Consider the following 24301-nt stretch of genomic DNA (forward strand, 5'->3'; position numbering starts at 1 on the left):
TAAGCTGCAGCTGCAGTGACTCCGGTTAGCACCAGTGTAACAAACACTCCGGCCTCACTGTCTCTCATCCCACCAACTGTTTGGCTCCGAGAGACCTCAAGGTCACCTCCCTCCCTTAGTCTACAACTTTTCCGTGCAGCCGCAAGGCAGCATGACAGGAAGGGGAGAATTCTGCAGCCTGACTCAGGAGCCAGGTCAGAGACCTTGATAACCGTGGCAAACCAATCCTCTCCTCTGTGCAGCCCTGTACTAGCTGGAATGAGGCTGCAGAACGAGGAAGGTGCTTGAATGGATCTACTTCTCTAGGGCTGGCACCATACAGCAAGGATTCCCCGCACCAGGTACGAGCAGAGTGACTAAGATGAGGCCTCCCTCCAGCTGGCAATGTTGTCTTTCTGCACAACAGTATCTGGCCAGCCCTGGTTAGTCAGTCCCGAGACTCACCCCTACGCAAACCCAATGAATTTTTGGACAGCCAGCAAAGCAAAGGCAACCTGCCTTCCCCTGCACCCCAAGGGAGAGCACTTGCACTTCATGGGGCCCCACTCAGCAGGAGTTCCTAGATTGGCTCATCTCTTAAAGAGCATGTTAGTAGGTGCTGACTTCTGCAATTCTACTGGGCATGACTAGGGAGACCAGATGTCCTGATTTTATAGGAACAGTCCTGATTTTTGGGTCACTTTCTTTTATAGGCTCCTATTACCCCCCACCCCCGTCCCGATTTTTCACATTTGCTGTCTGGTCACCCTGGACATGACACAGGCAATGGCTGCTCCACAGCACCTGGAGCCAAGAAGGCTGAATGAAGACAAGTACAGAGCTAGATTAACCTTGCAACATGGAGCCTAAGACAAGATCCATTCCCGGTGTGTGCAGGTAGGTCATTAGAACCAGCTCAGAATGCCCCCTACACATGCCCTCCACCCCCTACAGTGGGTGCCTCGTAGCTGACTGGCTCCCCTGCGGATGGAACGGGAGCAGCCCGTGTGGAGAGGAAAGACTGACACCAGGAAGCATTCGCACAGGCACGCTAGAGGCAGAGTTTATTACACTACGCAGGCTAAGAACCCTGGGCAAGATCCCATGGCGTTAAGAACTTCAACCAGCTCTTTATCAAAAAATTAATACCATTGTCAACTCCAGTCTCCTTTGGTCATTACAAAGCAAGAGAACTAGTAAAAGGAAGGTTTTTATACACAGGGGGAAGCCGAAGAAATTCTGTCCATCCCTCCCCTCCCCAACACAGGCAGGCCCCCAACCCATTGCACAGGTGCAGTGTCCTTTGGCCACCAGGAGCAGCAAAGTATCAAATCTTCACAAGACGGCAGGCCTTGGGGCTCTAGTATTTTCAATAAAAGCAATATTTACCAAGAGCTGCCATTTCTGCCCTTCCCTGGGGAGGGCAATGGTGGCCCCCCTCCCTCTCTGCCATCAAGTGTAAGGGGATGACTGTGCGTGGGAGTAGGTGAGCCATGGATCTCGTGCCAGTGCAGACACAGAGTGGCTGGCGCAGGTGACGTGGTCTCTGATCCCTCATTTGTACGCAGCAGTCTTTAAAAAAAATATTGTATTATAATAATAATCTGAATTTCTCCTTCCATCGTGTTTTGGAAAAGTGTCAATCGTCCGTGAGGTCCTGAACAAAGAGAACTTCCGTGTGGCTGAGTCCAGCCTCCTGCAGCGTGGGGGGGTTGGGCCACTCCTCTGTAGGGAGGCAGGGCAGGACACGGCGAGGGAAGTTGGCCTCAATCTGGAACTTCTCTGGGCTCTCCTTCAAGGAGAATAGGAAGTCATGGATCACCTGGAAGGGAAGCGCAGAGGCATTTGCTAAGGGACAGGCAGCACACAGTAATTCCTGCAGTCCTGGGCGAGGTACTACAATGCCCACCTGGTGTGGGGGCCGGGCTGCTAGTCTCTTAGCAGTCAGAGCATTTCATCTGTCAAACACTTAAGACAACCTGAACCCTGCACGAGGACACAGAACCAGACTGCCCACTAGGGACAGCTGTTTTCTCAAGACCCTGCTTGAAGCATGCCAGAGGCTGGTCTCGGTGTTCCTGGGAAATCCAGAGCACAGGCTCAGTCCCTCGCACACCCATGGACTGAGAAGCAGCAGGAAGCCCACGTTTAGGAGAGGAAAAAGCAGTATTTCAGCTTTACATCTGGTCTTTGACTCTTCTCTTGCTTCCCTGCCAGCTGGATCCTGCCCAGCAGTGACAAGCGTGGTTACCCTCCCCCATGCAAGCATATCACGTCTGCCTACTGTGGCTCTAGCAAGGGTGCCCTCGTGACAACAGTGAGTGTGGCCACCCCCAGCCCGTCCAGCCAGCTTGAGAATTTGGGATTCTGCTGCTGCTCTAGACATCTGACCCCCCTCACCGTTAACGACTGTGTGAAATGGAATCGCCTCTCCACTCTGGAATCATTGGGCAGCTTGAAAATGATCTTCACGCTCTCTGGGTCATCGGGATGCGGCTCTGGGGGAAGGCATTCCGATTTGCGCACCTTCTCCTCCTGCAGAGTCTGAAAAGCAACGAAGAAGATCAGAGCACCAGGCTGGCATGGAGCTGGTCTCAATGCCAAGGCATAGCATGTCCTGCCCGGGAGACAACGTGCCCCACAAAGCCCCAGAGAAGACGTACGAGGCAGATGCAGGATTATACAAACTCAGCACCTGATTGGAAACCAGCGAGCAGGCAGACCACGAAGGGAGGAAGCCCTGGAGTGGGAACCTGGCAGGAAGCAGCAGCGAGAGCTGGGAGCCAGCATTGCTGCTGTGCTTCCCAGGCTCACTTCTGTCTCACCTGGCGCCGTCTCTCCTCCGCTAGCTTCTGCTGCTGTACCTCTTCCTCCCTTCTCTTCTTCCTCTCCCGTTCCTCCTTTTTTTTGCGTTCCTTTTCCTGATCCGCCCGCAGAGAAGCCAGGTACGCCTCATCCTGCTGCTGCCTCAGGACCTGCGTTTGGTTTCTCTCCTCCCTGCAAACATCAGGGAGTGAGGGTGGTTAACATCAACAGACCAGAAACCTGGGCAGGGCAGGGCAAGAGGAGGACAGTAGCCTCCACAGCACTAACACTTCTCAGATGAGGCGCACACAGACGATGCAGAAGGTTTCCCACTCCTGAAGGAGGCTGGGCTCTCTATGGTGACTAGTCCCTGGCATAGATGGCATCCATTTTAGGATAAATGCACAAACAAGGGCTGTAGTGTGGGCAAGTGCCGTGCACACTGCACCCAAAAGCTCTGCTCTGCAGCCCTCTGCTGCAGACAGCTACTCCCTTGTTTCTTTAGCCTGTTCCTGACTCACTTTAGAAACCCACAGGTCTGACCATCAGCTAGGCACACACTCTGACTGGGAAGCAGGAAGGACTAAAGAATGTCCAGGGAATGAGACACTGAGCTGGCGTCCTATCGGCTCTCAGTCTGAATGGAGCCCACATCAATACTTGGAGGGGGCATGTGTCAAGGAGACAGCCGCAGGACATCACAAATGCAGCCTTAACCCAGTAACACAGCCACCCGGCGCTGGAGGTCCAAAGCAGGCGACTCCCATACAGGACTGGCTGAAGATATCAGCGTGACTCTGGCCAAAATGCCTGGATCCCAGTTACGCTCTTAGCCACAGTCACAGTCCAGCTACATCCAGACTTTCCGTGAAAGGTGCCAGCAGCTCCTGGCTGCCCCAAATGTCCAGAAAAATGGAGCAGATTGTGGTTACTCGTCTTTGAGCAGGAATGTTGCCTATGGAGACCTCGATTCTCAGAATGCAGTGTAGTCTGAATGTACACATCAGGGGGGAGCACTGCATGCACCAGCATTTCCACTGGCCACTGAATGCATTGCAGAACCAAGTGCATCCCACACTGAGCCCCCCTGAATTAGATCTGACCCACCCAACTGAGAATTCCCAGCTCCACAAGACAAGTATTACTGGGGCTTCCAGTTCCCAGCCTAGTACCTTTCCAGGCGCTCAGACACCAAGTATGTCTGGTTGGCATCCATGATGAATGTCAGCTGGTTAATGAGGTCATCAGGCTGGATGAGGCCTTCTAGCCGCCCCACCACCGTCATTCTGCGATCTTTCAACATAATCATGGCGAGGAATGGGTATGTGTTCTCACGCAGAGCCTGGGACACTGGGAGATGGGCACAGAAACCACCATCACCACTGGCAGTCCCAACAGAGAGGCCAAGGGGTCATAAGACTAGAATTGCCTCCCTCCCCAAGCCTCTAGAGGTGGGCAGCTCCCGCTGTCCTGCAAGTCCCCTTGCTGGGCATAGAGACACAGCTTCAGACTCCACGGCTGCCAACCCACTAGTCCATTCACTTTTTAGAAGTGACCTGTGAATCAGCAAAGCTGAGACAGCCAAGACAGACGTCAGAGCTGTTCTTCCGGAGACAGTGACACCTCCAAGGGCTCAGTAGCCTGGCAGTCCCAGGTTCAATTCTTGGACCCAGCTGCTCGCTCTGTGGGCCACAAAGGATCTAGACTACCACACAAGCTACTCTTTCAGTCTTTGGAGGACGACACGCATTGTTCAGCACAACCCCCACCAGGCACTTGCAAGGACAGGTATCAATTGCTCGGAAAGGATTTTTAGGTTACAGTTAACGGCATGCTGCAAAGCCTAGTTGTGGACTAGTGGGTGGATATTCTTGCCCCCCATCCAGTCCTAAGAAGGACCCTGAGATATGAGGGGGGAAAAAAACCAAGGAAATCTCCTGTGGCCATTTTGTCCCTAGGCACCACACAAACCACTGTCATTAGACACCTGCTTCCCCACTCAGCCTAACACCCCTCTGACAAGGGCACTGAAGGAGCAGCAGCTAGCTCTGCTGAGACAGGACAGTGAAATAGCCAGTATTAAGAGCAGAGGGCTCCTTGGGCTACAATATTAGTTTCAGATATGGTATGTCCTCTGTTATGCAGAATGTGGTATGGATTAGCCCCATTCCACTCAGTGTGGTAAGGAATCACAGGCTGGTCTCTGGGGGCTATCACTTACTCACCTGCACAGGGAAATTATCAAGCCTGCAGAACAGATGCAGATTGTCTGCAGTACCAATCTGTTTATTCCAGATTTAACAAGAATCAGGAAGAGTTCAGCGAGGGAAGACACTCACCTCTGTATCCCTCTGGTTTGTTTGTGGAGCATGCCCAGAAAAGCATCCTAGTGTTGATGAGGGTGATCACCTCCGGTGCACACAGTGTGTTGCTGGGGGAAGAGAAGAGATGGCAGACAGAGCTGGGTCCCAAACACATGGCCAGTTATTTAAGAAAACCCTCTTCAACCTACCGACAGAATTCGTCTGAATCTTGGTGGTCGTCACCGTGAAGATAAACCAACAGGAAGCGCAGCTCCCGCTTAGCGTCATTCAGCGCCTGGGGAGGGAGCACAGAAAAGCTGGAGTCAGAGGGGCTGGAGCACTGGGACTGCTGCCCCCTTGGTATTGCAGCGGGATAGGTGTGCCAGTGGAAAACTGCCAGGGGAAGCAGTTTTTCAATCTAATGTGGTATTAATTGAAGAGCATGCAACAGAGGAGGAACATGCCAGACCTCCCTCCACACCAATGTGCCCAGCGAATTCTCTGCATGCAGGAGAAAAGAGCCCTTGACTGTGCTTTCTTCACTGTTCCCTGGCAGGCAGGGCCTTGGGAGAATGCCAAGCAAAGCACTGCACACCTAGTGACCCAGGAGGATTTCTCTGGCTCAGCCTCCAAGAGGATTCCCATGGCCCAGAATCATGTGCAGTTTTTTCTCCATTTTCCAATTTGGAAGATGTAGGATCCAACCTTCCAACCACATCCATTGAAACAAGTTATTAAGCTGATTTCTGTAACTCCCCACTTCTCAGCTGAAACATCTCACTTACCTACAAGCCCAGCAGCGTAAGTGTTCGATGGACTCTGTTTAACTGGCGCTGAGTTGCTGATAGCCCAACAGCCCCATATCAATCTAAGTTTGGGTTCTAAGTATGGCCCCTTGTTCCTGGGGGCAGGGACTGCTGGAGGGAATGACCTAAATACTTGAGTAGTGCTAAGGGATATCGGCTCAGCAGTGCTCTCTGGCACTCTACCTGCTGGGATGGACTCCACAACAGCGGCGTGTGCGCGCATTGGGGCTGGGACTGAAAGGGGGCAGGGGAAGGAGACAGACACATGCTAGGGAGCTCCTCTTCTTCTGGGAAGAATCATCACCCAAATCTGACAAAAGAGGGATCTGTTCTCTCCTTTTACCTCCTTGGCTCAAAGGAGCCATTTCCCCAAGTTTCTCAAGTTACTGGGCTAAATTCTGCTCAGACTTGGTGCAGCCCCAGTCACTTCCAATGGGGTGTACATCAGGACAGACTTTGGGCCACTATGTCAGCTTATAAAACTGGTACTAGCAGAATGAAGTAGGCTTCCGAACCACAGACACAGCTGAGGAACTGCCAGATCAGCTTTGCCTTCCCAACTTCAGTTGTTTGGCAAGTCCCTGAGCCTGGCAGAGACCCCACCATGGCAAATGCCTACAGTGGGATGGACTCAGGTTCCTAATACGCTCATAATCGAGATCTCCATTACCTCGTTACTGAGTCTGAACATTAGTACTGGACTTTTAAAATGCAAAATGGCTTTTGTCATTCCTCTTTAGGGCCAGTGTGCCCTGCAATACCAGGAAGATAGTCCCACGTACCTTTGCACCAACATGCTGTACTGACCTGGCTGTATGTTCCCTGGTAGAAGACAGGGTGTATCCTCCCATATTTTTCCTCAAACATATGAATAAATGAAACAATGTCACCCACTGGGTCTGTGACCCTACTGCGAGGGTCAGGGCGTATAAAACGCACAGCAAACCTACGAGAAAAGCATAGGAGACTGGAAATTCAGCTTACTGACTTTCTGAAGAGCTTTTTCTGGTCAACATTTACAGCTATCTGCTAATACACTGACCACTCCATCTTGAGACCACAATATGAGCCCCCTATAGAAAAACCTAAGCCAGGTAAAGTTCCGTACTCCAAGGCATCAGCTGATTGCCAGAGGTTATGATGGATTTCCTCACCTGCACTCCCTCCACGAACGGCACTGCATAACTGGCCAACTCTATTGTGTGTGTGGAAGGTTCAACATCCTCTGAAACATCAGGCATAAGCCCCAGCCACAGACAGGATACCAGATCTAAGGGATCATTGGTCTTATATTGGCTGGCAATTCATATGAAGTTGATCAGGACAAGTCTCTTCCAGAGCTGCAGTTTTGTTGCACAGAGGGTTTAAAGCACGAGTGTTTATTTTAGGCAGCTGCTGGAAGAGGCGATTACACCAGGGAGCAAATAATTGCAGCCTGTTGTCTGTGTCTTGGCTCTTTAGACTGTAAACTCTAAGGCAGGAACTGGGTTACCCTACATGCTTGTTCCCGAAGGGAACCTTTGGGCCGTCCCTCAGTAGATATAAGTGTGCCCATTCCTTGTTTGGTCTCCATTGTTTAATATTTAGGAACTGCTAGTGTCAGCCTGATTTTGAATTAGGATTAAATACATTAGTTTCCTTTACAGATTCATAAGACACTGCTAGGAATAGAATAAAATCGTAGGGCTGGAAGGGACCTCAAGAGGTCATCAAGTCCTGCCTCAGCACAGCGGGCTGGACCAAGTAAGCCTGGACCATCCCTGATAAGAGTTTTTCCAACCCATTCTTAAAAACCTCCATCGCCTATTCCAGATCTTAACTACCCTTAGGCCATGTCTATGCTACCCACCGCATCAGCGGGTAGTGATCGATCTATCGGGGATCGATTTATCGCATCTAATCGAGACACGATAAATCGATCCCCGATTGCTCTGCCGTTGACTCCAGAACTCCTCCACAGCGAGAGGCGGAAGCGGAGCGGTGGCCGTCGATCCCGCGCCACGAGGACGCGAAGTAAGTGATTCTAAGTCTATCTAAGTTAAGTCTACTTCAGCTACGCTATTCTAGTAGCTGAAGTTGCATACCTTAGATCGATCCCCCACCCTAGTGTAGACCAGGCCTTAGAGTTAAAAAGATTTTCCTAATTTCTAACCTAAATCTTTCTGGCTGCAGATTAAGCCCAATACTTGTGGTCCTACCTTCAGTGGCCATGGAGAGCAACTAACTGATCATCGTCCTATTTATAACAGCCTTTCACATATTTGAAGACTTATCAGGTCCCCCACTTGGTCTTCTTTTCTCAAGTCTAAACAGGCCGTTTTTTAAAATCTTTCCACATAGGTCAGGTTTTCTAAACCTTTTATCATTTCTATTGCTCTCCTCTAGACTTGCTCCAGTTGTCCACATCTTCCCTTTAAAGTTTGGCACACAGAACTGGGTACAGGACTCCAGCTGAGGCCTCACCAGTGCTGAGTAGAGCAGGACAATTACCTCCTTTGTTGTCCATATGACATTTCTGTGAATACACCCCAGAATGATAACTTTTTTCACAGCTGCCTCACACAGTTGACTCATATTCAACTTGCGATCCACTCTAACCCCAGGTACTTTTCAGCAACGCCATCACCTAGGCATTATTCCTCATTTTGTAGTTGTGCATTTGATTTTTCCTTCCTAAGTACTTTGCACTTATCTTTCCTGAATTTCATCTTGCTGAATTCAGACCAATTCTCCAGTTTGTCAAGGTCATTTTCAACTCTAATCCTGTCCTCCTAAGTGCTTGAAACCCCTCCCAGCGTATTGTCATCTGCAAATTTTATAAGCATACTCTCCCACTCCATTATCCAAGACATTAATGAAAATATTGAATAGTATTGGATCCAGGACTGACCCCTGTGGGATCCAACTAGGGAATCCTTCCTAGTTTGATAGCGAACCCTTGTTAACTACTCTGAGTATGGTCTTTCAACCAGTTGTGCACCCCCTTATGCTAATTTAATCTAGACACATTTCTCTAGTTTGCTTATGAGAATGTGACATGGGACTGTGTCAAAAGCCTTATTAAAATCAAGATACATCATACCTACTGTTTCCCCCCCATCCACTAAGCCGTAACCCTGCCGAAGGAAGAAATCAGGTTGGTTTGGCATGCTGGCTATTCCTTATAATCCTTATCCCCTAGGTGCTCACAAAATGATAGTTTCAGAATTTGTTCCAGTATCTTTCCAGGTATTGAAGTTAGGCCGACTGGTCTATAATTCCCTGGGTCCTCTTTGTTCCCTTTCTCTAGTCCTCTGTGACGTCACCCATCCTCCATGAGTTCTCGGAGATAATACTTATCTGAAATCTATTTTCTACTATACAACATTCATTTGTTACTAACGTCTATGTTCTAGGTCTCCAAGACACAGAAACCTTGTGACGCTACAGAGAACTTTGGTGTGTGAGTATTTGATTAATACAAAACCCGACGTTTGATTAGACTTAACGGAAAATTCCAGCCAAAAGCAGCACACCCATACTTGGGAGTTAGATTTTGCTTTGCTACAATCAACAAACAAACCTGCACAAAAAAGTACTTACCTAAATATATCAAGTAACGTGTAATACGTAAATCGGAATGGAACCATTATCAAGTAGTAACCCCATCCCAACAGGCCCTGAAATTACAAACAGAGTGTTAGGGTTATCCCTGCCCCTTGAGACACAGTAGTGCAGTTATCCCTCTATCAAGCATCAAACACGCTGCAATATATGTGAAACAGACAGCGTGGTCTAGTGCTCTGAACTCAGGCCTGTAAGCTGGTGACTTGCTGAATGACCTCAGGCTCGTCAAATTTTCTGAGTAGTCACCAACAGGTACCTCACTTTGAGAGCCCAACCGGAGACATTTTAGGCATACAAAGCCAGTGACCACTTTCAAAAATTGGGCTTTAATCTTTTCATCTCACTTTCCCTACCTGTGAAACAGGGATAACAGCACTTACTCATCTTACAGGGGTTCTGTGAAGACTGAAATGTTATACAACTGCTACATATTAACCATCTGCAGTCAGGTTAATGGACATCTTACACTAGCACATAAAGCAGACCACATCGGTTCAGCAGGCCGTCATACAAATAGATCATCCTACAGCAAGACAGCAGGAACAGACTTTCATTTTAGTTGAGTTGGGACAGCTGAGTTGCAATTCTGCTCTGCCCTCACTTCAAGCTGTATGGGGAAGAAGGAGTTTGCTGGGTACTATGAAAAATACCAGAAAGGAAAACATCCAAAGTAGTAATGGAGAAGATAGGAATAGTTCTGCCCAGGGAGCTGTACTGTTTGGAGCTTTCAAGAGAAAATATTTAGAAACAAGAAACCAGACGCGCTAAGGAAACAGAGTTCCTTTCCCTGTTGATGCACTTCTTTCCCTCTTCAGAGATATCACCCATTCCACACAAAGAGACAAACCCAAACTAGTAAATAACTTGCCCTTGGTTGCGGCCTTGAAACAACATAGCTGTAGATCCTGTGGTCGGCTGTATTGACCTGCAACGGCCGGGATGGAGGTGGATTGAAGACACTTGGGACGCCCTCTTGCTCATTCAACCGGTCCTGTACAGCTGCCTAGCAGAGGAGGAGCAGCAAAAGGGGCCCATCAGAAGTTGCAATGGATACAGGCAGGTTAGAGAAAATACACTAGTTCCATTCTGAAGTTTGGGATAGGTGTGAGTTGTCCCTGTGCCTGGAGCACCAGACATGTGCAACTTAACACATCAAAATAAAGTAACTGCTGCCAGCTTCCAGACTAGGTGTTTCCAAGGTGTCTCATACTTGTACAACCCTGAGCTTACACGGTACTGTTCCGCTGGAGAGCTGTGCCAAACAAGTGACCTGTTCATAGCTCTGCCTCCCAGCCTAGGGGCTCAAAGTGGTAGTACAGGAAAAAATGCAGGCACAGGGCAGGAGGCCATAAATGGCATGTTAGGCACCATTAGGAAAGGGATAGATTAAGAGAGAAAATATCATAATACCATTATATAAATCCATGGTACACCTGCACTTGAATACTGAATGCAATTCTGGTAGTTCCTTCTCAAAAAAAAGATGAACTGAATTCAGAAAAAGGGCACCAAAAATGATGAGGGGGGATGGAACAGATTCCATGTGAAGAGAGATTACAAAGACTGGGCCTGTTCATCCTAGAAGAGAGATGGTGAAGGGGGAGATGAGAGGGGTCTATAAAATCGTGACTGGTGTGGAGAAAGCAAGTCGGGACATCTTGTTTACCCCTTCCCATAACACAAGAACCAGGGGTCACCCAAAGAAATTAAAAGGCAGATGGTTTAAAACAAATATAAGGAAGTACTTCTTCACACAATGCACAGTTAGCCTGTGGACCTCATTTTCAGGGGATGTTGTGAAGGCCAGAAGTATAACTGGGTTTCTAAAAGAACTAGATAAGTTCCTGGAGGACAGGTCCATCAATGGCTATTAGCCAAGATGGTCAGGGATGCACCCCCATGCTCTGGGAATCCCTAAACCTCTGACTGCCAGAAGCTGGGACTAGATGACAGGGGTGAATCACACGATAATTGCCCTGTTCTGTTCATCCCTTCTGAAGCATTTGGCAACAGCCATTGTCAGAGACAGGATACTGGGCTAGATGGACCATTGGTCTGACCCAGTGTGGCCATTCTTGTGGGTCATGATCTAAGCAGGTGTTAAGAATGTTTTAAAAGGCGTGACAGAACTGCGTGCATGTTGGCTGGAAGGCTTGTAGAGGTGTAGGGGACTGCATGGTTGAAGACGCTAAGACTCAGAGTGGTTTAGAGGGGTGCTTGTAAAGTGTGCAAGAGGAGTAGAGGTAAATGAGAGTCTAGCCACAAAAGAGGCCAGTACAGAGATTCAATATGGCAGAACAACAATTTTGGCAGCTTCATTCTAAATGGATTGAAGTGGTAACAATAACAAGCAGCTTTACAGCAAGTGTGATTGGGCTGAATTCAGTTCATAGCTGTTGTGAAGTGGGAATTTTGGTAATATTTTTCTGATTCCATTGTGGGCCTCGGTGTCCCTCTGTGCTGTGTGTGAAGGGTTAAAAAGCTCTTGGGGGAGAGCAGTGGACATGAGGTGAGTGCCTCACATACGGGTCTGGTTGTTAAAGGACTGGCTGAAACCAACCCATAGCAACAGAGCATGTGGAAAGACAATGGAAACCCCCAATCACCAGCATGTTCACTCCTAGCAACCAGCAGCCAAGAGGAAAGAGATTTTCCTCAACCCCTCTGCAGGAGAGCAGAGCAAAGGCCCCAGGTGGAGAACACAGGGGAAAGCTGTCATGTGGCTGGGTTAAGAGCTGGCCTTTGGAGTGACACTCACCTGGCTGGGAGGAAGGACAAAGGGACAGAATCAGGAAGAGTGCCAAAATGGCTTCGATAGCGGCATTGCTGAAGGGCTCCCTGGCCTGGCATTGGCCAGGTTGAACTCTCTCAACCTTTGCCTCTCTTTGCTAGCTTAAGGACTTTCAGATTCTGTACACCAGGTGACTGTGTGGAAAAGGTCACCTGAGTAGTTGCAAACACTCACTGAGAGTATTGCACCCTGAGGGGATACAGTACAAGCCTCCCACAGGAGTCTGGCTGGGCTGGATTCGCTGCAGGGAGCCATGAAGACAGACAGGGATCGCTGATGCCTGAAGGTCCAGTTTCGGAGTCCGTGAGCTTGTCCCTGTAGAACCATGCGGGTTCTTGGGGGCTGGCACACTAAAGTGGTCACTTCCAAGGGACTGGGTACAGGCTGGGGCATAGACCAGACCCTGGGGTCGGTGACAGCTTCCATCATGTTTCCCAAAGTTAGCAAGGTCTGAATACATCCACTAGGTACGTGTTTTCCGATTTACACTTGGAGCCCGAGAGAAAAGGAATACGAGATAAAGAACTGCAGTTTAGAGAGTGGAGGGTACAATCTCAGTTCAATGAGCAACTCAATATGAATGGAAATTGTGAACAAACAATTAAATGAGACCACCTAAGATTCTTACCAATAAGCCAGGGAATAAAGCTTGCTGGGGGGAGGCTGATTGGGAGCTTGGCAGATTACTTTTGAAGTGTAAGCACGATGATTTTATAATATGACCTTGATTATAATTACTCAGGCCACTACAAGGATCCCTTAAGAAAGAGAATTCTGCTTTGAGAGACCCACAGTCATTCAGACTATTAATTTAAGTGCTGGAAAGAAAAGTGTCCCAACTATAATTCTAACTGGTACCTCTATGTTCCAGTTGTGTTGCTCCAGGGTATGACGACACTGGTCCATAGACTCTATGCCAGTCAAGTCCTGGTGAAGGAAGGAAAAAAACCAAAGGATGAATGCTAAGGAAGTGAGATATTTCTATAGTTCATTGCTGTATTTGAACAGAGGAGTGTTACCATAATACAAAATTAATAACCAGACCCTTTGGTTTAAAAAGCTTCCCCTCCCAATTCAGCACGGATTGCTTCTGGCCATTGCTCATGAAAATCATGCAACTTCTGTAGGTATTCTTATTTCTTCTGTGAAACGGTGTGCTCTCAGACAGGACTTTACATTCTCCCAATACTAAGTAATCCCCAGCACTTCTGCAAGGTAGGTAAGTATCTTACCCATTACCGGCTTCTAGCCAGACTGAGAAATCCAATCACCCTTACTGCCTGGGAGCCTTCCCCTCCACTCCAGAAGGAATGGGACGCTACTCCTAAAAATCAGTACACATAAAGGTCACCCCCCACCCCCAAGCTCCTGCCTAGCAGGGAGTGAGGGAAGCCATTGGCAAGCCTTCCAGCCCATCACTTCAGGCACAATTCATTGCAACTGTAAAGTGATTCAGGTGAAATGAGTGATATTATTGAAGATGTAGCATTGTTCAGCTTTACACTATATGCTGTAGTGTACAATGTCATCCAGTTTACACAGATACAGCACTCTGAACACATTACAATGTGATCTGAAACTCAGCGATTGTGCAAAAAATACCAAACCACCACCTACAGACCTCACAGCCACCGGGGCTCTCAGTACTCATTCAACAGCAGGTAAGCACAATTCAAGTCCTTGCTAATCAAAACTTCTGCACAAGTTGCCCATGGACATGGGCATCTGACATGATAAGATAGCAAGCTAACATCACTTTAATCAAAGATTTTTTTCCTCATGCAAAAGTTAACATTCCTGTCACCATACCAGAGAAATAAATCTCTCCCCACACCACCCACTAAAAACATCCTCTAAAATACATAATAGGGTTTTATTTTATACTGTGCCCATCACCATGGTATCTGAGCACATATATATATTTATGGAAAACCATTCTGCTGTTAGCCCTGTAGAAGCAACTGCTTGAAGCAGTCAGTGAAAGTTAGGCATATTATGGGAGATATCATTAAGTGATGTTGGTGCACAAACCTAAAGGTAAATAAAAGAAAGCCACATTGGCTTCCGCTCCATTAAAAAACAAACCAGTAGGGAAATCCTGTTCCATTTGGTAAACTGAAAACCCCTGGGAGAGCTTATATTTGTAGTAGTAATTATTTTACAGGGAAGTGAGTGGCAAGGGAAGACACGATTCATTTTAGTTGTTGCACCTTCCAATGCGCATTGACCCTTTTAAGCCAGAGTCCACTGTTTCCCATTCTGCCTCATTTCTTGTATCAACCCCCTCAGCAAGATCTCTTGTAAGGCCAAGCTTTATTGATTAAGATTAAGTAGCTCATGTTCTGGACTGACTCACTGTTTGCATAGACTGTTTCACTTTCTTTCCTATTAGTGGCTTGAAAAATTTAGTGAACATCTAGCTTTGGGATTAAACCTGATGGCCAGAGAGAGATTTAAAAATTTTTAACAACGCTAACGTTAAAAAATTATATAGTACACAAGTTAAGAGTGTCTGTACATCTAACAAAGAGAGGGAAGAGCATCTTCGCAAGCAGGCTGGCTAATTTAGTGAGGAGAGCTTTAAACTAGGTTCACCCAGGGAAGGAGACCAAAGCCCCGAGGTAAGTGGGAAAGTGGGATACCGGGAGGAAGTACGAGCAGGAGAGCGCAAGAGGGGAGGGCTCCTGCCTCATACTGAGAAAGCCGGACGATCAGCGAGTTATCTTAAGTGCCTATACACAAAGGCAAGAAGCCTGGGAAACAAGCAGGGAGAACTGGAAGTCCTGGCACAGTCAAGGAATTATGATGCGATTGGAATAACAGAGACTTGGTGGGATAACTCATATGACTGGAGTACTGTCATGGATGGATATAAACTGTTCAGGAAGGACAGGCAGGGCAGTAAAGGTGGGGGAGTTGCACTGCATGTAAGAGAGCAGTATGACTGCTCAGAGCTCAAGTATGAAACTGCAGAAAAACCTGAGAGTCTCTGGATTAAGTTTAGAAGTGTAAGCAACATGGGCGATGTCGTGGTGGGACTCTGCTAAAGACCACTGGACCAGGGGGATGAGGTGGATGAGACTTTCTTCTGGCAGCTCACGGAAGTGACTAGATTGCAGGCCCTGGTTCTCATGGGAGACTTCAGTCACCCTGATATCTGCTGGGAGAGCAATACAGCGGTGCCCAGACAATCCAGGAAGTTTTTGGAAAGCACAGGGGACAATTTCCTGGTGCAAGTGCTGGAGGAACCAACTAGGGGCAGAGCTCTTCTTGACCTGCTGCTCACAAACCGGGAAGAATTTGTAGGGGAAGCAAAAGTGGATGGGAACCTGGAAGGCAGTGACCACGAGATGGTCAAGTTCAGGATCCTGACACAATGAAGAAAGGAGAGCTGCAGAATATGGACCCTGGACTTCAGAAAAGCAGACTTTGACTCCCTCAGGGAACTGATGGGCAAGATCCCCTGGGAGAACAACATGAGGGGGAAAGGAGTCCAGGAGAGCTGGGTGTATTTTAAAGAATCCTTATTGAGGTTACAAGAACAAACCATCCTGATGTGTAGAAAGAATAGTAAATATGGCAGGCGACCAGCTTGGCTTAATAGTGAAATCCTTGCTGATCTTAAACACAAAAAAGAAGCTTACAAGAAGTGGAAGATTGGACAAATGACCAGGGAGGAATATAAAAATATTGCTCAGGCATGCAGGAGTGAAATCAGGAAGGCCAAATCACACTTGGAGTTGCAGCTCGCAAGAGATGTTAAGAGTAACAAGAAGGGTTTCCTTCAGGTATGTTAGCAACAAGAAGAAAGTCAAGGAAAGTGTGGGCCCCTTACTGAATGAGGGAGGCAACTTAGTGACAAGAGGATGTGGAAAAAGCTAATGTACTCAATGCTCTTTTTGCCTCTGTCTTCACGAACAAGGTCAGCTCCCAGACTACTGCACTGGGCAGCACAGCATGGGGAGGAGGTGACCAACCCTCTGTGGAGAAAGAAGTGGTTCAGGCTATTTAGAAAAGCTGGACAAGCACAAATCTATGGGGCCGGATGCGCTGCATCCAAGAGTGCTAAAGGAGTTGGCGGATGTGATTGCAGAGCCATTGGCCATTATCTTTGAAAACTCATGGTGATCGAGGGAGGTCCCGAACGACTGGAAAAAGGCTAATGTACTGCCCATCTTTAAAAAAGGGGAGGAGTAGGATCCGGGGAACTACAGGCCAGTCAGCCTCACCTCAGTCCCTGGAAAAATCATGGAGCAGGTCCTCAAGAAATCAGTTCTGAAGCACTTAGAGAAGAGGAAAGTGATCAGGAACAGTCAGCATGGATTCACCAAGGGCAAGTCATGCCTGACTAATCTAATTGCCTTCTATGATGAGATAACTGGCTCTGTGGATAAGAGGAAAGCAGTGGATGTGTTATTCCTTGACTTTAGGAAAGCTTTTGATACAGTCTCCCACAGTATTCTTGCCAGCAAGTAAAAGAAGTATGGGCTGGATGAATGGACTATAAGGTGGACAGAAAGCTGGCTAGATTGTCGGGCTGAACCGGTAGTGATCAATGGCTCCATGTCTAGTTGGCAGCCGGTATCAAGCGGAGTGCCCCAAGGGTCCGTCCTGGGGCCGGTTTTGTTCAATATCTTCATTAATGATCTGGAGAATGGTGTGGACTACACCCTCAGCAAGTCTGCAGATGACACTAAACTGGGAGGAGTGGTAGATATGCTGGAGGGTACGGATAGGATACAGAGGGACCTAGACAAATTAGAGGATTGTGCCAAAAGAAATCTGATGAGGTGCAACAAGGACAAGTGCGGAGTCCTGCACTTAGGACGGAAGAATCCCATGCACCGCTACAGACTAGGGACTGAATGGCTAGGCAGCAGTTCTGCAGAAAAGGACCTAGGGGTTACAGTGGACAAGAAGCTGGATATGAGTCAACAGTGTGCCCTTGTTGCTGAGAAGGCTAATGGCATTTTGGGCTATATAAGTAGGGGCATAGCGAGCAGATCAAGGGACGTGATCGTTCCCCTCTATTCAACATTGGTGAGGCCTCATCTGGAGTACTGTGTTCAGTTTAGGGCTCCACACGACAAGAAGGATGTGGAAAAACTGGAAAGCGTCCAGCGGAGGGCAACAAAAATGATTAGCAAAAAGAAAAGGAGTACTTGTGGCACCTTAGAGACTAACAAATTTATCTGAGCATAAGCTTTCGTGAGCTACAGCTCACTTCATCGGATGCATTCAGTGGAAAATACAGTGGGAAGATTTATATACATAGAGAACATGAAACAATGGGTGTTACCATACACACTGTAACAAGAGTGATCAGGTAAGGTGAGCTATTACCAGGAGGAGAGCGGGGGATGGGACGGGAAGGGGGACGGATGGACGACACATTTTCCAGCAGTTGACAAGAACATCTGAGGAACAGTCGGCGGGGGGAGGGGGGATAAACATGGGGAAATAGTTTTACTTTGTGTAATGACCCATCCACTCCCAGTCTTTATTCAAGCCTAAGTTAATTGTATCCAGTTTGCAAATTAATTCCAATTCAGCAGTCTCTCATTGGAGTCTGTTTTTGAAGTTTTTTTGGTTGAAGAATTGCAACTTTTAGGTCTGTAATTGAGTGACCAAAGAGATTGAAGTGTTCTCCAACTGGTTTTTGAATGTTACAATTCTTGATGTCTGATGTGTCCATTTATTCTTTTACATAGAGACTGTCCAGTCTGACCAATGTACATGGCAGAGGAGCACTGCTGGCACATGATGGCATATATCACATTGGTAGATGCGCAGGTGAACGAGCCTCTGATAGTGTGGCTGATGTGATTAGGCCCTATGATGGTGTCCCCTGAATAGATATGTGGACACAGTTGGCAACGGGCTTTGTTGCAAGGATAGGTTCCTGGGTTAGTGGTTCTCTTGTGTGGTGTGTGGTTGCTGGTGAGTAGGGGGCGCTGTCTGTAAGCAAGGACTGGCCTGTCTCCCAAGATCTGTGAGAGTGGACTGGAACACATGACTTATGAGGAGAGGCTGAGGGCACTGTGATTGTTTAGTCTGCAGAAGAGAAGAATGAGGGGGGATTTGATAGCAGCCTTCAACTCCCTGTAAGGGGGTTCCAAAGAGGATGGAGCTAGACTCAGTGGTAGCAGATGACAGAACAAGGAGTAATGGTCTCAAGTTGCAGTGAGGGAGGTTTAGATATTAGGAAAAACTTTCACTAGGAGGGTGGTGAAGCACTGGAATGCGTTACCTAGGGAGGTGGTGGAATCTCCTTCCTTTGAGGTTTTTAAGGTCAGGCTTGACAAAGCCCTGGCTGGGATGATTTAGTTGGGGATTGGTCCTGCTTTGAGCAAGGGGTTGGACTAGATGACCTCCTTAGGTCCCTTCCAACTGTGATATTTTATGATCTGGGTATAGTTCTTAGATTATTCATAAATAAAAAGTTTGAAAAGTCATAAGATACATATAGTGCATAATCAGCAATAACCCAAATTTGGGTGAATAAATTTAACAATACAGTTTAGATATTAGAATCCGAATACTCGGGTACATCACTAATGGAAAAGTTGTACAGAGAGTTGGTTGTGGAAAGCAAAATATATTAATAGGGTAGGCCTACACTGTAGGTCCAGGGAAAATAACCTGGTGAAAAGCCCAGGCTCTTCATTTCTACCCCAAGATGTTGAGGTATTGGGGATGCTGGGATATCTAATGAGGAGCTGTCAGGTGTCTGAAATTTGAAGGTGCCCTATAGCATAGAGGATATGGCTGCTTGGTGCTATAGCTCCTAATGCCTAAACTGCACATTACTCATCACAGATGAAGCATTCTAATGAATACAGAGGATCTGTTCCTTAGCAAAATGCAACAAGTATCATGTCTACCACTTGGATTCCCAATTCTGTAAAATAGTGAGACAAGCTCTCACTAAGTCAGTTCTCATTCAATACTTGAGAATATTTTGGGCTAAGTTCGGTTTCCTATTTTAATTTTGAGCCTTACAGAAACTTGGCCAGATCCAACCTGCCACAATACAGGTTTGCTTTACTGCAAGAGACAGCATGCTCTGGCTGTGAAGGTGGAGTGATAATCTGATATAAATTCCTTTGGGCAGTCTCCAATTATACCCATCCATTTTCTAAATCTGTGCACCTTTCACTCCTGTCCACTTTTGCTATTCCTGTTAAATTTTGCTTGCTACCTCCCCAAGTTACTTGGCTCTTTTAGAACAGATATCCAGGTCCTCTTGAAAACCTTTGGCTGTCCAGGTGAGAATGTTTTGAGGATCAAGGGACTTCAGTTGCCATACTGAAGATGGACGGCTTATCTGTTTTAGGAATCTGAGATTTTTCTCCCCACACACAAACATTTTGGATTCTCCCTCAACTATTAATTCACCTTGTAAACAAGAGCAGTGCTTGAGATTTAGCACTTGGACTAAATCAGGATTCTGTTGCTCCTGAGCACTCTGACTTTGCCGATCTACTCTTTGCCACAGCTACAAGACTGGACCTTTTCTAGAGTTAGAAGAGTACAGCAGTTCAGTTTCTCTTTCCCCTAAGAGACTTCACGGTCATTAGAATGATCAGCTTTCCTCGTTAGCCTGACACCACTCAGTGACAGCGTACATACAAAAATATATTCACAGGCCTCCAATTGTAGCATTTAAGTCAGGCCTGGTCTGTACTAAAAAGTTATGTCGACCCAACTAAGTCACACACCTGAGTGACACAGTTAAGCCAATCTAACCCCTGACGTAGACTGTGCCAGGACGGAAGAATTATTCCATTGACCTAGTTACCGCCTTTTGGGGAGATGAATTAACTACGCTGACAGGAGAGGCCCTCCTGTCAACATAGGTAGCGTCTACACTGAAGCGTTACAATGGCGCAGCTGCAGTATGATTTCAAGTGTAGACAAGCCCCCAGTCACTTAAATCAGGTATTTCTAGCCTGGTATTCTTGTTCATTTGAGATCTCCAATTCAATGACACCTGCTTTTGTTGCTGAAATATCTTATCCATAAAGTTACGATTTTGTCATGGTTATTTTTAGTGAAAGTCACAGACAGGTTGTGGGAAACAAACAAAAAGTCACAGAAGCCATGACCTGTGTGTGACTGGGAACTTTGAGGCCCCCCGTGCCACCCGCGGCATCTGGGAGATCTGGGGCTCCCTCACTGGCTGACAGCTCCAGTCCCGCTGCCCCAAGGCTGAAGGGAAAGTGTTATGGAGGTTTCTGAAAGTCACGGAATCTGACTTCCGTGACAATCTTATCCTTACTTATCAGCGAGTTTCATGGCCATTAAGTCTCAGCTTTAAGGATCTTTTACAAAATTTGCTGTCATTCAACTAAATTCCATGCTTTTAACTCCAGCCACACTTCACTGTCTGCTATTATGAAGTATCCTTCTGAAACAAGGACTTGGATAACAAACTACGTTCCTAAGGGCATGTCTACAATACGAACTTTTGCCTCCACAAGTTATGTTGGCATTAAGCCACTGCAGTTAGTATATTGCTTGTGTATCTTCCTATTTGGCTCCTTGCATCTGTGCTGTGCATACTCACCAGGAGTGGCTGTGTTGATGCACTGCACAGCACAGTGCACCATGGGTAGGTATTCCAGTACGCAACCCGCCACCATCCAGCACGCTGTCTTTTAGTAAGTTTTTGGCACTTCATGAGGAGGCAGAAACTAGTCATGCAGGGGTGACTGGGTGCAAGAAGTCAGTTTACCAGATTACAACTGTTTCCATTCCATGTCACCTATAGTCCACCATTTTCACCTGTTTAAAAATCCCATGCAGCCCTCCTTGCTGTCCACCTTCCGTGACATAATCATGGAGCCTGAACAGCTCTTAACCACTGCCATAAGTGTTGCAAGCACAAGACACACAATCCTTCAGTATTGGCATAGCTGCAAGAAGAGCCATGGGGAACATGATGATTTGCAGGAGGGCAGATTGCTGAGACACAAGTGAGAACCAATTCAAGGTCGTTGGTGGCATTCACGAAGCAGCTGCAAATGGTGGAGTGCCGCTTCTGGGCCTGAGAAATGAGCACTGACTGGTGAGATTGCACCATAATGCAGGCTTAGGATGATGAACAGTGACTGCAAAACTTTTGGATGCACAAGATCGCATTTCCAGATCCATGCGCCGAGCGTGCCCCAGGCCTCCAGCATAGGGACACCAGAATGAAAGCTGCATTGACAGCAGAGAAGTGAGTAGCAATCGCCTTGTGGTAATTTGCAATGCTGGATTGCTACCAGTCAGTGGGAAGTCATTTTAGAGCTGGAAAATCCAGGGTGGGAGCCATTGTCCTACAAGTGTGCAGGCCATGAACTGTCTCCAGCTATGCAGGACTGACTCTCAGCAACATGCAGGACCCGGTGAGTGGATCTGCAGCAGTGAGGTTCTCAAACGGCAATGGAGTAAGAGACGGCACGCATATCCCTATTTTGGCACCAGATCACCTTGCCACCAAGCATGTCATCAGAAAGGGCTACTTTTATATGGTTGTGCAAGCCTTGCTGGATCACCGGGGATGAGTCATCCACATCAACGCTGGCTGGTCAGGGAAGGTGCATGACGCTTGCATCTTTAAGAAGACAGTTTTGTAGAAAGCTACAAGCAGGTGCTCTCTTTCCCAACCAGCTGATTACCATTTGCAATGTTGAAATTACACTAGTGATCCTGGGGGCTCCAGCCTCCAGCTCATGAAGTCAAACACCAGCCACCTCAAGAGCTATCAGCTCAGCAGGTGCAGAATGACAGTTGAATGTACTTTCGGTAGATTGAAGGGACGCTGATCCTGTTTGGCCACAAGATTAAATCTCAGTGAAAAAAATATCCCAGCCATTACAGCTGCCTGCTTGTCCTGCATAATATCTGTGAAGGGAAGGGGGAAAGTTGCCACTGGGGTGGAGGTAGAGTGGCTGTCTGCTGACTTGGAACAGTGAGACACAAGGGCTATCAGATGAGCTCAACAAGGAACCCTACAGCTTAGGGAAGCTTTGGAAGAGCACTTGAACAGTGAATCACAGTAACGCATTGTGGTGTACTGGGCTATACCTGGACCTGCTGTTTTGAGGCCTCTTAGGAATTGTGTGGTGCTTAGTGTACATCTAGGAATATAACACTGTCAAAGTAACTATTAATTTTGTGGTGCTTCCTGTGCATTTATGATTATTACACTGTGTTTGTCACTGATCCTGAGTTGTGTCACACTGTACAATAAGCAGCAAGCAGGTACTTTCAGTACCACTAGCCACTCTGCAGCATATGTTAATTAATTTTCCCAACAGAAAACTGAGTAACAAAACCAGTGCAAAGAAAACTGCAATTTAAAAGCAAAAACATTAACAACTGAATAAATTTATGGAATAGAACTTTACAAGGGAAAAGAACATTCATGTCCATTTTAGCTACACATACAGCAACCATGGCTTTCACAGGTCAGTGCATGTGAAGGTGTAGCTGTTTTTAACGTCCCCTGGCATGGAGTGGTCAGAGTAGGGATGTGGGCCCCTGATGCCACATGGAATGTTGAGAAGGACGTACTGCAATGAGTTCTCCATGGACTGCAAAGGGAAGCGAGCCCGTGACTGTTGAACCTGTAGGTCCACAAGAGTCTGCAACATCTGTGTGCGCTGCTGGAGATGCTCCATTGCGTCCTGGTGCATCTCCCTCTCCTTTTTCTGCACCTTTCTTCTGTCTGCTCTGTCCTTCTTCATACAGTCTGCAATATTCACCCTCCAGGCCCTCTGCTCCCAGTCTGATGCAGCACTGGCTTCTTACATGATCTCGCTGAACATGTCATCCTGAGTTCTCTTCTTTCTCCTCTTTGCCTGGCTCAGCATTTGGCAGGTGTGGAAGAGGAATCTCTCATGGCCACAATAGCAGCAGCTACAGATAAAACACACAAACATACCATTGTCAGTACAGTCACAATGGAAAGTAAAAGTTAACATTCAGAACTCCCTTCCCTTGATCCCCTCCAAGTTTTAAACAAGACATGCTTATTGACACTTCTGCTTCGGAGCGCTTGTGCATGGCAACACTCACAGAACTAGCCATGGTGCAGAAAATGAGGGGGGAATGGCTCAGTTACATTAAACTATCACAAAAACAATGAGGAGTTGGGTGGCACCTTAGAGATTAACAGATTTATTGATCCATGAATCTGAAGTGGGTTTTTTACCCACGAAAGCTTATGCCCGAATAAATCGGTTAATCTTGAAGGTGCCACGGTACTCCTTGTTGTTTTTGTGGATACAGACTAACACAGATACCCCTCCGATATTAAACTATCAGTATAGATCAAGGGAACTGAACATTGCAACCATTTTCCACATGCGGTAGTGGTTTTAGCAGATCTCACTCCTGACAGGCACAGAGAGCACAGCTGCTGCTGGTCCCAAAAGCACCTGGGCCCATCTGCTGCCAGCCTGTTTACTGCAGTGGTGCCTGCTGAAGTTATTGACAACTGGCATGGAAAAGGAAGAAATAAGGCTGCCACCCTCAGAACCCTTTGGGTGAGGACTGCAGAGTACCTCCAGGAAAGTTTCATCGAGATCTCTCAGGAAGATTCAAGTGACATCCAACTGCTCTGCACGCCCTCTTGCCTAACTGTACAGTGGAATGAAAAGCAAACAACGTCTCTGCCTCTCTTTGTTGAATTGCTACCACTTCTAGTATTAGTGAGTGAATGAAAAGTCGATAGCTGCGTCCTGTGAAGCTGGGGATGCCATCAGTACATCACTAATCACCAACAGGAAATATATTTACAAACTTACCTGAGATTCCTTCCCCTGCACTGGGCTTGTCCATGATCTACTGCCAGGACTGACTGGATCGCAGTGGAGTCTCAAACAGGTCCTGGCTTGCAGTGCAGCCAAACCCATCAGTCACATGTCCCCCATCCTCCTCCTCTTCCTCACTGTTCAAACTAGGGGCCTGTGACTTGGGCTTCTCGGAGATATCCATGATCGTGTGCAGGGTGGTGGTGG

At 47.2% G+C, this 24301-nt stretch overlaps 1 protein-coding gene across 1 annotated transcript in view; it reads right to left on the reverse strand.

The window, feature by feature from the left end:
- Window positions 1-1020: 1020 nt before the first annotated feature.
- FAF2 (Fas associated factor family member 2) overlaps window positions 1021-24301 on the reverse strand; it is a 30707-nt gene continuing 7426 nt past the window's right edge. Inside the window, 10 exon segments of the mRNA XM_077825445.1 lie at window positions 1021-1801; window positions 2380-2523; window positions 2805-2976; window positions 3957-4134; window positions 5124-5215; window positions 5297-5382; window positions 6701-6839; window positions 9476-9552; window positions 10368-10502; window positions 13149-13217. Coding sequence (XP_077681571.1) covers window positions 1619-1801; window positions 2380-2523; window positions 2805-2976; window positions 3957-4134; window positions 5124-5215; window positions 5297-5382; window positions 6701-6839; window positions 9476-9552; window positions 10368-10502; window positions 13149-13217 — 1275 coding nt within the window. The 3' untranslated portion in view covers window positions 1021-1618.

The sequence above is a fragment of the Eretmochelys imbricata genome, chromosome 8 (genome assembly GCF_965152235.1).
Source record: "Eretmochelys imbricata isolate rEreImb1 chromosome 8, rEreImb1.hap1, whole genome shotgun sequence".
Classification (NCBI taxonomy): Eukaryota; Metazoa; Chordata; order Testudines; family Cheloniidae; genus Eretmochelys; species Eretmochelys imbricata.